The 14,099-nt window shown below is 36.9% G+C and overlaps 1 protein-coding gene across 1 annotated transcript in view; it reads left to right on the top strand.

Annotated features, from left to right (window-relative positions):
• The window catches only part of LOC122808676 (asialoglycoprotein receptor 1-like), a 453,754-nt gene that overhangs the window by 109,079 nt on the left and 330,576 nt on the right, over positions 1-14,099 (top strand). Inside the window, exon 2 of the mRNA XM_044079654.1 lies at positions 8,088-8,268. Coding sequence (XP_043935589.1) covers positions 8,163-8,268 — 106 coding nt within the window. The 5' untranslated portion in view covers positions 8,088-8,162. The remainder of the gene's footprint in view (positions 1-8,087; positions 8,269-14,099) is intronic.

Here is a 14,099-nt window from a genome sequence, read left to right on the forward strand (position 1 = left end):
TTTAGGCTTGTGCATTAGAAGTGGTATAGGATTCCCAATTGATAGAGGGGTAGTTAAGATCCCCCATGAATATCACATTGGGTTGAATGGTGAAGGAGTGTAGTACATTGAGATAGGTAGAATGGGTTTCCTGGGACAAGGAGGGGGACCTATAGGGTACAAGGATTTAGTCCAAGACTCTGTTTATGGTGAGTGGCACATGCATGAGTTACAGTGGGTCATTCACTAACTAGTCTGGATTTGAGGTTGTTTTTAATATTGACTGAGACTCCTCCACCTTTAGTTCTATGCTGTGCAATAGCTGGTCTAAAGGTGTGAAAGGCATTATAATCTTGCACATCTAGGGTACTATCCACAACTTAAAACCATGTCTCCATTACTACCTAGATGTCTACACTCTCCAGAGAGAGGAAGGCTTGCAGGGAGTGGAGTTTCTTCTTAAGATTTCTAGCAATGAGCTGTACCACAGTCAGATATTCTTTCATAAGTACAGTTAGGTTGGGGGGCTTATCAGTTTGGCATTGCCTAAAAAAGGCACTATGGGGGTGGAAAAGGTCTTTGCCAATATCTGAATGCCTAGAGGGGATAAGTGCAGACCATCCCTGGCAAGGCAGTGTTATCTGTCAACCATGCTCTCCCAGGCCATCAAATATTGTACCCCCTTGAACTAACACCATAAATTAAGCCAGTTATTAAAATCAATAATTTTCTGTTGGTAATGTGGCACTGTCCTTGAAGAAGGTAGTATATTGCCTAGTGCTAGACTCATAATTGCCTGAGATGCATAATCTGTGAACTTGATTATGTCTCACTTCATATAGTCAAGGGAGGTACATCTCAGGTCATTAATACCCACATGGACTATGACAATGGGGTTAAATTGGTACCTGCGGTTCAATGACCTGAGTGCCTGTGTGACTTGACTGATCCTAGCACCAGAAAACCAGCTAATCACAACCCTCTCCTTACTCAGTCTGGTGAGGGGGGACAGCAGTGTTTATCTCTGTAGAAACACCAATGACCAGGAAATTTGGCTGTGCACTGGTTTTTTTAAGGCCTTAGCAGTAGAGTCACTGGATACAGTTTTACAATGTGTAGCTGTGCGTGGTGTTTGAGTGTTTACATGATGGCTGAGGACCCTTTTGACTGTGCTGTGCACTAGGTCTTAGAGTTTCAATAAGGCTATCTGTAAGTGCCTCAGCATAAGTAGTTGTATTTATAGGGTCTTAACCCTGTGCCATTGGTGTGGTGCAAGTGTCACTGACAACCTAAAAAAGGAATTGTTTTGTTTGATTGATACAGTTCTGCTTCCAATGTTAGTGTATTTACACCTATCACATACATTATTTGCTTTATTAAGAATAATGTGTTGTCAGTGTACATGAAGCAGTTGCTACAATGCCTCTGAATAGCCATCTCAACCAGACTGGTCACAGAGAGAGTAAGGAAGTGCATACCCATGGCTACTAACCTACTAGGGAGAAGTGAGGGAAATTTAAATATTGAATAGGTCAACAAGACAAGGAACTTAATGAGAATGGTCAGCTATGTGCAAACTAGATGCTCTAGTAGTTAAAAAATCTGTCTGGACAATAAGGGTATTTTAAGGGAAACTTACACTGGGAGAGATATACGTCTGCACAGAAATTATGCTGGGAGATATTGGAGACTATACAGATCACTGCTAGGTGCCACTATGCAGAGAGCAGCAGTTCTAACTAATACTGTAAAAAAGTCAAAAGTTCAGATATTCAACAAAGAAACACTCAGTTAATGCAGCTGTGACAAAAACAATGCGAAAAACAAGTGCCAAAATAGTGGCTATGGCAATGTAAGTCATAGCTTGCTCTTGGGTTATGATCCAAAAATTGTGCAACTTTGGTGATTAAATAGTAGAAAACATTCAATTTAAAAAAAGCACAAACAAGGCCCTGTGGCCATTCAAAAACAGTACACTCTTCTTTCCCTATAAAATCCTGGGACAGAAAATAACTTGAGTTTCATCTACTCTCACTAAAGTGGAACCAAGGCATTTCTAACTAAAGACTGTAAAAAATGTCAAAAAGTGCAGAAATTCCACTGCAGGAACTTAAAGCAGATTTTAAACTTTATGATCCATTTAAATATAATAAGGACCAAATGAATCCAAATAACTTCACATTTTATTCGAGCTGTCATAAAATGTGGTCCAGGATCGATTTCTTTTTAATATCAGATACACTAATGTGTTTTGATCCCTATATATACATACAAGCTCGTTATTTGTCGGATCACTCCAGGATCACATTAACCTTTAAGAAAGATACTTGTCATAAATTGCATGTTAGGGGTTATAATTGGACATTAAATTCATATCTATTGCATAAAGAGGATGTATTAAAAGAAGCTCAGGAGTTTTTTAATCAATTATTAAATAATCTTTTAGAACACCGACATCCGTCAGACATAGAATGGGCAACTATCAAAGCGCAAATTAGAGGAATGTTTATCCAAAAAGCTACTTTCTACAAGAAATTACAAGTGAAAGATATGCATGACTTGGAATCAAAAATTAAATTATTAGATCAGGAATTAATTAGAAATTATAGTAAACAAACCAAAATGGAATTATTAAATTGTCAGAAGAAACTTTTTTTATTACAAAACAGTAAATTATCATTCCATGAACAGAAAATGCTGGTAAAATACGCTAATCACATACAGACCCCGTCAAAAGCACTAGCACGTATTATCAATCAATCGAAGTCACCTTCCCAAATCCCTGAAATATACTTCAACAATAAAACATACACCAATACGGAAGATATCATAAAGGTTTTTGAACTAATATTTTCAGAACTATATGGTGAACAACAGGATGTAAATCCAAATAAGAATAATAATGATTTTCTTCAGAAAATTATATTTCCAAAGATTAATGATGAGCTTCATATGAACCTAATTAAACCTATTTCTTCAGAGGAAATAACTGATGTTATCAAGAAATTGAAGCCATGCAAAGCTCCGGGACCGGATGGTTTGACTACAGAATTTTATAAAACTTTTAGTGATATTCTGGGGAAAATACTGTCAGTGGTCTTTAACTATATTATTAACAATAAAATTACTGACCCACACTTTAATGCATTGAAAACTATTCTCATACCGAAAGAAAATACTGATCGACAAAACCCGGATAATTATAGACCCATCTCACTTTTAAACATAGATATGAAAATTATGACATTGATTTTGGCTAACAGGTTGAAAATGGTAATTAACCCTATAATGTCTGATGAACAAGCCGGTTTTATAAATAGCAGACAAACTATAGATAATACATTAACACTGCATACAATGATTTCTCATGCCACCCATAAAAACCATAATCTTTACGCACTTATAATTGATGCACAAAAAGCATTTGACAGAGTGAACTTAGAATATTTATTTGACATTTTAACATGTTTTAACATACCGCAAGAATTCACTTCAACTTTAAAAAAATTATATACCAATCCTTATACAAATCTAGTCATTAACAGGAATCTTTCAAATAGAATTCAAATTAAAATGGTACCCGTCAAGGCTGTCCTTTATCTCCCTTGTTATTCAATTTGTATTTGGAACCTCTATTTTTGCACATTAAACAAAATATCTATCATAATGCTCCAAGGATCTATGGTACGAAGATCACAATGGCTGCTTTTGCAGATGATTTGAGTATTTATTGCACAACACCTGTTTCGGATACTAATAAAATATTAAAGGCAGTAGAAAAATTTGCGAAAATTTCCAATTATAAATTAAATTTAAAAAAAACTAAGATATTTCCATTAAAGACACCTACACCTTTTTCACTATTACCATTAGTAGGGCAGGTAAAATCAGAAGAAAAAATAAAATACTTAGGAGTGGTTTTCTCAACAGACAACAGAGATTTTTATCTCAATAATGTTAAGGTTATTTGGGAGCAGATAGTATCTGACGTGAAAAGATGGGATAATCTGAAATTACCAATAATGGCGAAGACTTCAATTATTAAAATGAATATACTTCCTAGATTACTATATATTTTTAGAGCGTCACAAGTTCAAATCTCCAAAAAATTCTTCAAACAGCTTCATACAGAACTAGCTAGATTTCTATGGGAACCTAGAAAAGTTAGGATATCTTATGATAAATTGATCACTCCAAAAAATAGGGGAGGGTTGGATCTACCTAATTTCGAAACATATTATTTAATAATAAACACCAATAGACTTTTAAGAATAATTAACTTTGATGGTTGTAACTCGAAATGGGTTCCCAAATGGCTGGTTCTTAATCATAAACATGTCAAGGAATTGGATATTAACTGCAAGGCATTACCTTTTTTAAACAAAAATACTCTTAAAGTGTACTTCGTGTTGGAACATATCAAAACATATATAGTTTCAGTACAAAATCTTTTTAACTCATTAAATCTTTTGCAAAGTATGATGATTCTTCAACCATTTCACAAAAATCCAAATCTGAAAATTGGTAACCAGCTGATAGACCTTAAGAAATTCCCACTTATAATTAATTTAACCCTACTTGATTTATATCCTTTTTTAGGTATCCCGATTCACAATATTTTAGAAGAGTTGAATCTCCCCAAATCGTATCTAATTATAATAAGACAATTAAAAGACCTATCAATAAGTTACCTTAGTAAAGGGAATGACATAATTAAAGAAGAAGATTTAAACATGTGTCTGAACTTATGGCAAACCCTTACACAGGAATGTAAATATATAACTGCAGCATATGGTTTGATTAAAGAAATAAAATATAATAATCAAATATTAATTTCCAAATACTGGAGAGAGAAATTGTTGACAATTGAAGAAAGTAAAATACTAAAAGCAATTCACTTAACCATAAAATCTGTGTCCCTTCAGAAGCTATTATTTACCCAATTGATGATATTTAATAACGCATATTATACACGTCTCACTCTACACAAATTTAACTCAAAGAACTCACCAAAATGCCCTTATTGTATAGATCAAACAGCCGACCTCCTACATATGTTTTGGAGTTGTAAATGTATTTTCAAACTCTGGAATTCCTTGAAACTTCAACTACAAAAAATGGGATATCAACATTCCACACTCTCCTGGGAATTTACGATTTTGCATATTCCACCACCCAACTTGGAAAGAACCCAAAGAATTATACTAGTCAATATTTTTTGTTGATGAAGTTATATATAGCTTCCAATTGGTTGAACCCTTTACAGACATCATGGCAAAATTTCAAGATAGTAGCCACCAAACATATTCTAGCACATCAATTTCTAATTAGTGATCATAAGAAAAATGTAAACAATACAAAAATATGGGAACAAATCTTTAACATTGTATTAGCTTAAAGTTCCATTCCACTATTCTCTGGGAAAAACTGAATAACTGTTGAATTTTATTGAGATAAGTCTTATATGGTTACTAGTTCTTTTTTCTTCATTATTTTTTTTTTTTTTTTTTTTTTTTTTTTTTAGAAGTGTATAGGTATGTATAATGATTCTATGTAACTATTGGAAGCATTCATGTACATATTGTAAGTAGGTGGTAGTACTGTATTAGTTGTTTGGAAAAAATAAAATAAAGAATTATTATTGAAAAAAAAAAAAAAAGTGCAGAAATTCAAAACAGAAACACTCAATTAATGCAGCTGTGCATTTATTCTTATTAGGGGTAATATATAATTATTGCTCATGGGATGGGCAAGGCCAATCTATAACCAAATGAGATTATTTTGAGCACAAAAAGGGAAATTGGCTAGGCTTAAAATGGCCCATATGGTCAGCTACCCTAGTACTTACCTATGAACCTACAAGTATTTCTCAACAATGTGATATCTGGCATGATGTAAACAAAGGTAATTTATTTAAAAATACATGGTGTAGTCCACATAGCTGCATGCCTATATAAGCTGGTTAGCTTACTTAATATTATCATCTGAATTGGGATGTATGAGAAAGAGGGCTATAACACTTCCAAACCAGGGAAGCTGGCTTTTCATAACGGAGGGAGCTGTTGCCTGGAACTGGTTTTAGATGCTGTGACACAGTAAGAAGAATCATTTTGTAGTGCTTATGGATGAAACCTGAACATCTTCCTACAGAGAAATCCTGTAAAGCCAGAAAAGTAGAGATCTTAATATGTGATGCAGACATGAATTTAACCTCTGCCTGTAATAAACACAAGAAAAGCATGGCCCTAACCTTGAGAGTGCTGCCCCTTGTTCGCTGGTATTCTGCAGCATTAAAAAGGTACTACACACAAACAAGCAGTGTGTACACCTTTCCTTACCATTTTTGGAAGTTCTTTAGATGCAATTATTGTAAGGAGAAGAGTCTGCACCACTGCCTGTTGAATATATTACATATATACAGTTTAATAAAGGAAATAGCTTTGGCTGTACAATATTCAAGACAGAAGTCCAGCCGGGATAAAACCTTTTGTCAGCAGAGGCCTGGGGAGAAAACTAAAAATCTAATACCAGTTTTTACACATACATAAAATGCAGTGGCTGCAGTGGTGAAGTGGTCAGCATTGTCACCTCACAGCAAGAGGGTCTGCCGTTCAATTCTTGGCTGGAGTGCCTTCTGTGTGGAGTCTGCATGTCCTCCCCGTGGTTGAGTGACATTTAAAGACATGTAGGTAGGTGTGTGTGTGAATGGGTGTGCCTTCTTTAAAGGCTGGGTGTGGGGCTGGCAACTTGGCACTGTAAAAATCCACTGCCAATCATAAGTGGACCGGAGTTCCGCTGTGGCGACCCCTAACTGGGAAAAGCCAAAAGACATATACATAAACAGCAGTTACACGATATCAGAAAGAATACAAAATGTAGCTAAGTGTACATACGTAAGTGAAAACGTTTTACAATAGCTTACATAAGCATCACTTAGAAAGAGAGTAAGTATATAGCTTGCATAGATATATACAGTGTTGAATATTCTTTAGAAATACACACAGGCATGTATATAGCAAAGAAATACATAATATTGCAAAAGATACTGTGACAACATATATTGAAGCAAAAGATGGTGCTCATAATTAAATACAAAGAAAAAAATAAAATACTATTTACTGTTATATACATTTGGATATTCAAAGAAAGGGTGAGATATTTCAGATATTGCATTGATTTCATAATACATTTAAGGGTGATAAGAAGCAGTGCATTAACTTACCAGTCATACTTTAAATTCATTGCAAATGCATTTATAAAACTAATTTATGTTTTATGAAAACAATTTTTGGGAGAAACATTTTTCAACAGTCTTTGATCAAATTTTGCTTCGTCTTTCATGGTTGTATGTTTCCAGAATGCCTAATGTACATCATAATTTGTAATGTGTGATTTCTGAGGACATTAGAACAAAATTTCCAAAATATTTTTAAGCATCAATGCTGTGAATGAAATCAAGTATGTAAAATATACAGTTCAGAAGGCAATATTTGCTATCATAGATGATAGTGCACTGCAAACTAACTTTCTTTTTAAAACCAGTGGACAATCTGAAAAAAATGTGTGAAGTGAACTATTTTTATGCTTTTCCAATGTAGGTATGATTTTGGAATAATACTTGCTGAGACAATAAAATGCTATGAAAGTAGGCTGCATCAGATGTTTACTCTATAAGGAGAAGGAAACCATATTTATTTGCATATAAAAAAATAAAGAAAAAAGGTCAGATTGCTATTATGTTTTTTTCTTTTCATTTTTATTGTTGCTTTTTCTGACCTTTATGTTTTCTTGACTAAATTTGTGGCATTTATTAATCAAGGCATTGTTATTAAATGAAACAAGATGCCTTCCTTGACTAAAATGTATGCCAATGGTAATTAACTACTGAGTGTTCACAGATCACATGTTCTTACTCACACACAAAAGTGATACAATGTATCTGCTTCCCTTCAGAAGTTATTGACTTCAATGGCATTTTGCAATAAAATTAAAATATGTTCATTGTCAGACTCAATGCTGAGTCAACTTTTTTAGAGGTGCTAAGTTACAAGACATATGTGGTATCACTTCCTCAAAATGAGTGCTAAAATATGTCATAAATTATACAGATACACACAAGAAGACCCAGTGATCAGTGTCCTGACCATCTGGAACCTACAGAGTACTGACAGACTTTCTAAGCCATGGCATTTCAAGCCAAATATAATAACATTCACAGTGGAGATAAAGAGTTGTCTCTACAAGATATGGACACGTTAGAATTGTCAAACCAACCTATCCTAAAACAAGGTAAGATTATTTAGTTTGCTACAATACATGTTTTTATGTTACAGAAGTTAGCCACTGCTGTATTGTCTGAACTTTTTAATTTCATTTGAACACCTGTGTTATTTATCAATTTGTAGATTTATAGAAGACAATTTATATACGAGTTGAGGATTATTAAGTTGTATTATCAATATTCAGGACCACTGTAAATATGTGAGAATAGTCAGTGCAAGTGAAGTAACAGAATAGTAATAAGCATGCATGCACGAGACTCAAATATGTAGTGTTATGTATGCATAATAAATACTGCTGAAACTGGTTAAGCAACACAACTTGTGATTTCTGTGTTTTCTTGGATGAGACACTGAATACTGAAGCTGTCCAGAGAGGAGCATTGCAGTAGGAAAAAAGCAGTATCAGCAGTATATACTATGCACAAAGTTATGTATTTGAGTCACATGTTGATTGGCAAACTCAGTGCTAAGTCAACTTTTCCAGGGAAGCTAAGATCACAGGAAGGCATACATGGTATCACTTTCTCAAAATGAGTGCTAAAATATTTCACAAATCATAGTTTGCTTATAGATCCACACTAGAAGACCCAATGATGGTGTTCTGACCATTAGGAACCTATAGAGTACAATAAGATTTTCTAAGCCATGGCATTTCAAAACAAATATAACAACCTTCACACTGGAAATAAGAGTTACTCTGAAATAGCTGAGTTCCTCCTGCAGTTGAAGAAACACTAAGCTGAAAGATTGTTAATTAATTGCAAGGGGCAGACTTAAACATACAAACTTACATACTTGCAAAAAGGTAATTTAGCACAGTCAATCGACTTACCAGCATGTCTTTACAGAGTGTGAGAAATCTAAACACCCTAAAATAAATCCACATGAAGAGAGGGAGAACATATAAACTCCACACAGAAGCCCACGTATAACCAGGATTTCAAGATTTATAGACTACGTTGCATGCCATCCTACATAATGCAAACCAAAAAATTTAACATCCACTCCAAATTTACACAATCCCCAGGATTTTAATCTTCCATGTAAGACTAGATTAGTTTTACACAGAAGCACCAGTCTAAGAGTATGACAGCAGCAAGCCATGCATATTAATGAGAGCGCACTGCCTCGACCGATTAAACGGAGCGTGAATGAGTGTAGGGGGCGTGTCAGACTGCCGAGCAGTCCAAAAATCCACACCCCTGCAATGAAGAAACGCTGCAATTTTGAGTTACATGAGCGAGTCCGCTCACATTTGTACAATGTAACACTACACTCCTCCATATGTTAAACAACTTACAAAATTAAAAATAAAAAGATTTTAAATTTTTTATTCTTCCGATATAGTTACCCGTAGTTGCGTGAGTTTGTCCGGGTTTGCCCATTGCTTAGCTACAGTTAGCAGCTTAGACACCAGAAGTGGATAATAAGAAAAATATATGCAAATTAAGCAAAATACCGATAGCGTAGTGGTTAGAGTCTTCGTACAAAGAGGAGGCATTTCCCGTTCGAGTCCCACTACTGCACGTTCCATTTTCTGTGGGAAATCTGTATATAAAAACATTTCCTGACATTTTTTTATGTATAAGTTTTGTAAAAAGCATTGAAATGTTAAATGTAGTAGTGCATGAATTATATATATATGAAGGTGAAATGGTTATGCATTCTGAGGCATGAACACCCTATTTTAAGCAATATAAAGCACTGCTAAGCACATTTTACCATTATTGAGCATATTTAAATACAATTGCATGTAGCTGCACACCGCGCTAACCAGCACAACCGCAACATATTTGTGCGTAGCTGCGCACCGTGCTAACCAGCACAACGTTGGGCAATGTCAAGCAATGTTGAGCAATGTTGGGCAAAGTCAAGCAAAGTTGAGCAAAGTCGGTTAAACATGCTCACACCTGCTTTACTGTACCTTAACCAGTCAGGTCTGCTCAGCAGGAAAATAAAAAGCAGTGACAGGGCTCGAACTCAGGATACTGTGCACTATAGTCACAGTACATAACCACTAAGCCATGACAGAATTTCGTAACTATGCACTTTCAACAGACACATATCTATCAAAGAAATATTAAACATTGCCAACATCAGCTAAGCAGGTGTGCCTACAGCTGAGTTTTTTCAAAACTGGCCAATTGCAAATAAGTGCAGGAAATGATGCATATTTAAGCTCCACAGGCAGGAATACTTGCCATAACTGGTTGTAGCTCCCTTCTGCAGTCAGCATGGCCGGTGTTGGAGAAGGCACTCGATTTCGAGTGCAATGCTGGGGCTTTGAGGAGTCCAAAGTAATGGTTTGGCTCCTTGTCCACAATCATGAGGAAAGACTCCTGTGGGGCCTGTACCAGGGAACCCAATATAAAATGGAGGCCTGGAACAGTCTTGCTCGTGATCTCACCAGTGCCACTGGCATTTCTCAGACTGGTGAGCAGGTCAGATACCATTATTCTGACCTGAAGCGATGTAAGGAGGATCAACTGGACCAGTGGATCCAGGAGTCCCATGTGATGCCTAATGCCCCAGTACTGAGTAAGTAGCCATTGTAGTAAGTAGTTAAGAATTGCTATGCTTGTCTATACTATGGATAGGTATGTCTCAATATCACTGCATTTACTTCACAGCTGCAGGTGTCTGGGCTATGAATCAGCAAGCCCATGAAGATAGGTTGCAAAGGCTGCATCATCAGGCAGGTTAGTAATTATTCTGCATGTACTGTTATATAAAATAAATGAGAGAGAGCCTTCAAAAAGTGTTTTAACCCAATAAATAAAGGTGTAATAATCCTTTAATAAATGTATAATTCCTGGAGTGCGTCTGTGTTATTTTCTTTGATATGTTGTTGTACTGTTGCATTTTACAAATAGTACTGTTGTATTAAGCAGTGTTAACACACACTTGGGTAGGCTCATATAACGTGGATGAAGGGAGTGCCAGTACAGCCCTCAACTGTTGGTTCATGTCCAGCATGTACAGGTTTATCTGACACATGAGTAGCTTGGTATTGTGTTCCCCAGAAATGTCAGTGTGCTGCCAGAAATGTAGGGAGCTGTTAACATATAACTGATACTTTCACCTGAACATATCTAGATAATTATATGAAAGTAAAGCTGTCAGTGTACCATCTTAGCAGTAGTGTGTGTGAGCAACTCTCAAAATATGTAGCAGTAACATCTGCATCTTGGACAGTTTGTATGTAAGATACAGCTCATGTATATAATGATCTAGCAAAATCCAATTGCACAATATAAGGACATTGGGTAGTGTAATAATACATGTAAGGGAGATATAACTGCAGTTAATAGGAATGTAGTGAAAATTAGAAGGATATATAAGTTGTTAGTTGAGCTGTCCTTTTCCACCCTACTGTATGTGCATAAAACATGCAATTCCACACCTCAATCGGTATGTTTAATCTCAAAACATTTGTTGGGACATATGTCTTATTGGGTTATAAATATTTGCATTTATTTCTATGCATGTGCCCTGTTACAATACCACAATATTGGTGGCCTGTTGCCATCAATTCAACCTGCATGCTGTTGTAATATTCACTATTGTTCTATATATGCATGTGCTATGCTTGCTTTTCAACTGTTGAAAATCTGGTGTGTTGGGTTAATGGGAATACTTCTGCATGCTGTTATAACTAATTGGGAATGTTGTTGACTGTTACTAACCGATATCTTTATTAAACCCTCCAAAACATAGTTCATATGCGAAGGCCAGTCCCAGTGGACCCACCTCTCCCACCTCAGCTGGCCATGGCACCTGGCACAAGCAGGTCCGGTGCCCAGCCTGGGGCCTCCTCCTCCATTGGCCCTGTGCCACCTTGGGTGGAAGCACTGCAGGGGATGGGGCTCGCCCCCCCCTGTGCAAGCGGTGGCAGAGGAGGGCCACCTATCACCCTTCAAATGGTCCGGGCTGTGGTGTGTAGAGAGATTGAATGTTCTGTTACAAAACCTCTATGCCAGCTTGAGGAATGAGTGGCACAACTCCAGGGTCAGCCCGCCCCTCCTACATAGCCCCCAGCACAGCAACTCTCTGGGCTGTGAAGGTGCAGTGATGACTGTCCATGGGTGGGGACCTCAGTCCCACTGTTTCCATCTGTGGGCTCATGGGCTTGCAATTTCCAAACATCCCTCCCCGTCAAAGGTGTTCACCCACCACATGTGTCATATACCACCTCTGTATGCATCTTGTTTGTCTTGTCTGTTTACCTCCCCAACCTACCTCCCCAAATATACCTACTTCCCCTACCCCACATTCCACTCTCACCTGAAAAAAAAAGGGGGCAATCTGCTCCCAAAAAAAAATCACACCCCATACATAGCTGCCTATTTTGCACACATGTCCACTGGACACATAAAATGTAATTTAATTGGCATTACAACATACTTTGTTGTCCTCACCCCACTCTCAGGGGTTGAAGGTTTCATATCTACCTCCAAATTTATTCCATATGCACAGCTGTTGCTGTTAAAGAAATGGGCAGCTATGGACCTTCCCTACACCCATCCTGCACATCCTGAGCTACTTTCCATACTGTCTTTCCCTCTTTTTGCCCCTTTTCCACCACTTTCCTATCTCCCCATTTTTCTTTTCTTTCAAAGAAAGGAGCGCGGGGGTTAGCAGGAGTAAGCACTATTAAGCAGTAGTTAGCGGGTTTGCATGAGTGTGCGCTTGTTTATGCTTAGCTAAGCATTACTAAGCATCACACAAACCCGTGCAAACTCACTTACAACTGCTTAAAAGTGCTTTAGTCACTCTGTATGTGAGGGCCCTTGTTCTGCTCAGGAGCAAAATAAAACACCTCTGTTAGTCTCAAACCCCAGACCTTATACACACTATACAACATGAAGTACCACTAAGCCACAGTAGATATACAACAAGTTGGTGGTGAAATAAATATATCATGCATCAGAATGAGTGAATGTAAAGGAAAAATAGCAATGCCATACCACACAACTTGTTCTGTGGATCTTTACCAACAGTTGTTGTGGGATTACATTACATGACTGTGATAAGAGAAGCAGCCATTCTAGCAGGAAATAATGTTACACCATCACTTTACAACCTCACACAGTATCACAGCAGGACAAACACTGGCATATCTGTTTAGGGCAGAGGCCATACCTCCCAACTGTCCCTAATTTTCAGGGATGTCCCTGATTTTGACACAAATTTTAGCGCTGTCCCTCTGAATCCCTCATAAAACTACTGACTTTGGCCAGAAAGGTGGTGAATTACACTTAATGAATAATGACAATAATTAAGAGTTAGGCACTTCTTTTACTTAAGAAAAGGTGTATTAATTCATATGCTCTGATTCTCTCAATGTTTCAACTTAATGGCACTAATATTTTAAAGGTGTTCCTGACTTTTTCTTTACTTTTCCCTGAGTCTGCTCAAATATGTACCTGAGTGTTTGAGAGGTCTGGCAGAGGCAGAAACACAGAGGCATATCAGCCTTTCTGCTGTTACACACTGTGCAAATAGCTTTGGAAGGAGTTTCAGAAGCATGCCCTTATGTAGGAATACAACACTGAAATACAAATTGATGTAGTCATGTACTGGTAGCAACCAACTGTAAGAATGCCATTGCTCTATTGCTGAAAAGACATGTGTGGTGCACAGACAAAAAATAACAGACTATTCTCTGGCTACCATGTGGATAGGTGCATAGTTGGGAGTTACGCAGACAGACTACTTGCCTTGATAGACTAACATGTACACAGTAACCCTGTAAGTTCAGCAAGATAAAATCCATAAAATAATACTTACGCTCTCTGTACTTTTGCACCCCTACCTAAATGTAGAATATACCTGTGT

The sequence above is a fragment of the Protopterus annectens genome, chromosome 8.part0 (genome assembly GCF_019279795.1).
Source record: "Protopterus annectens isolate FY-2018-M chromosome 8.part0, PAN1.0, whole genome shotgun sequence".
NCBI classification, from domain to species: Eukaryota; Metazoa; Chordata; order Ceratodontiformes; family Protopteridae; genus Protopterus; species Protopterus annectens.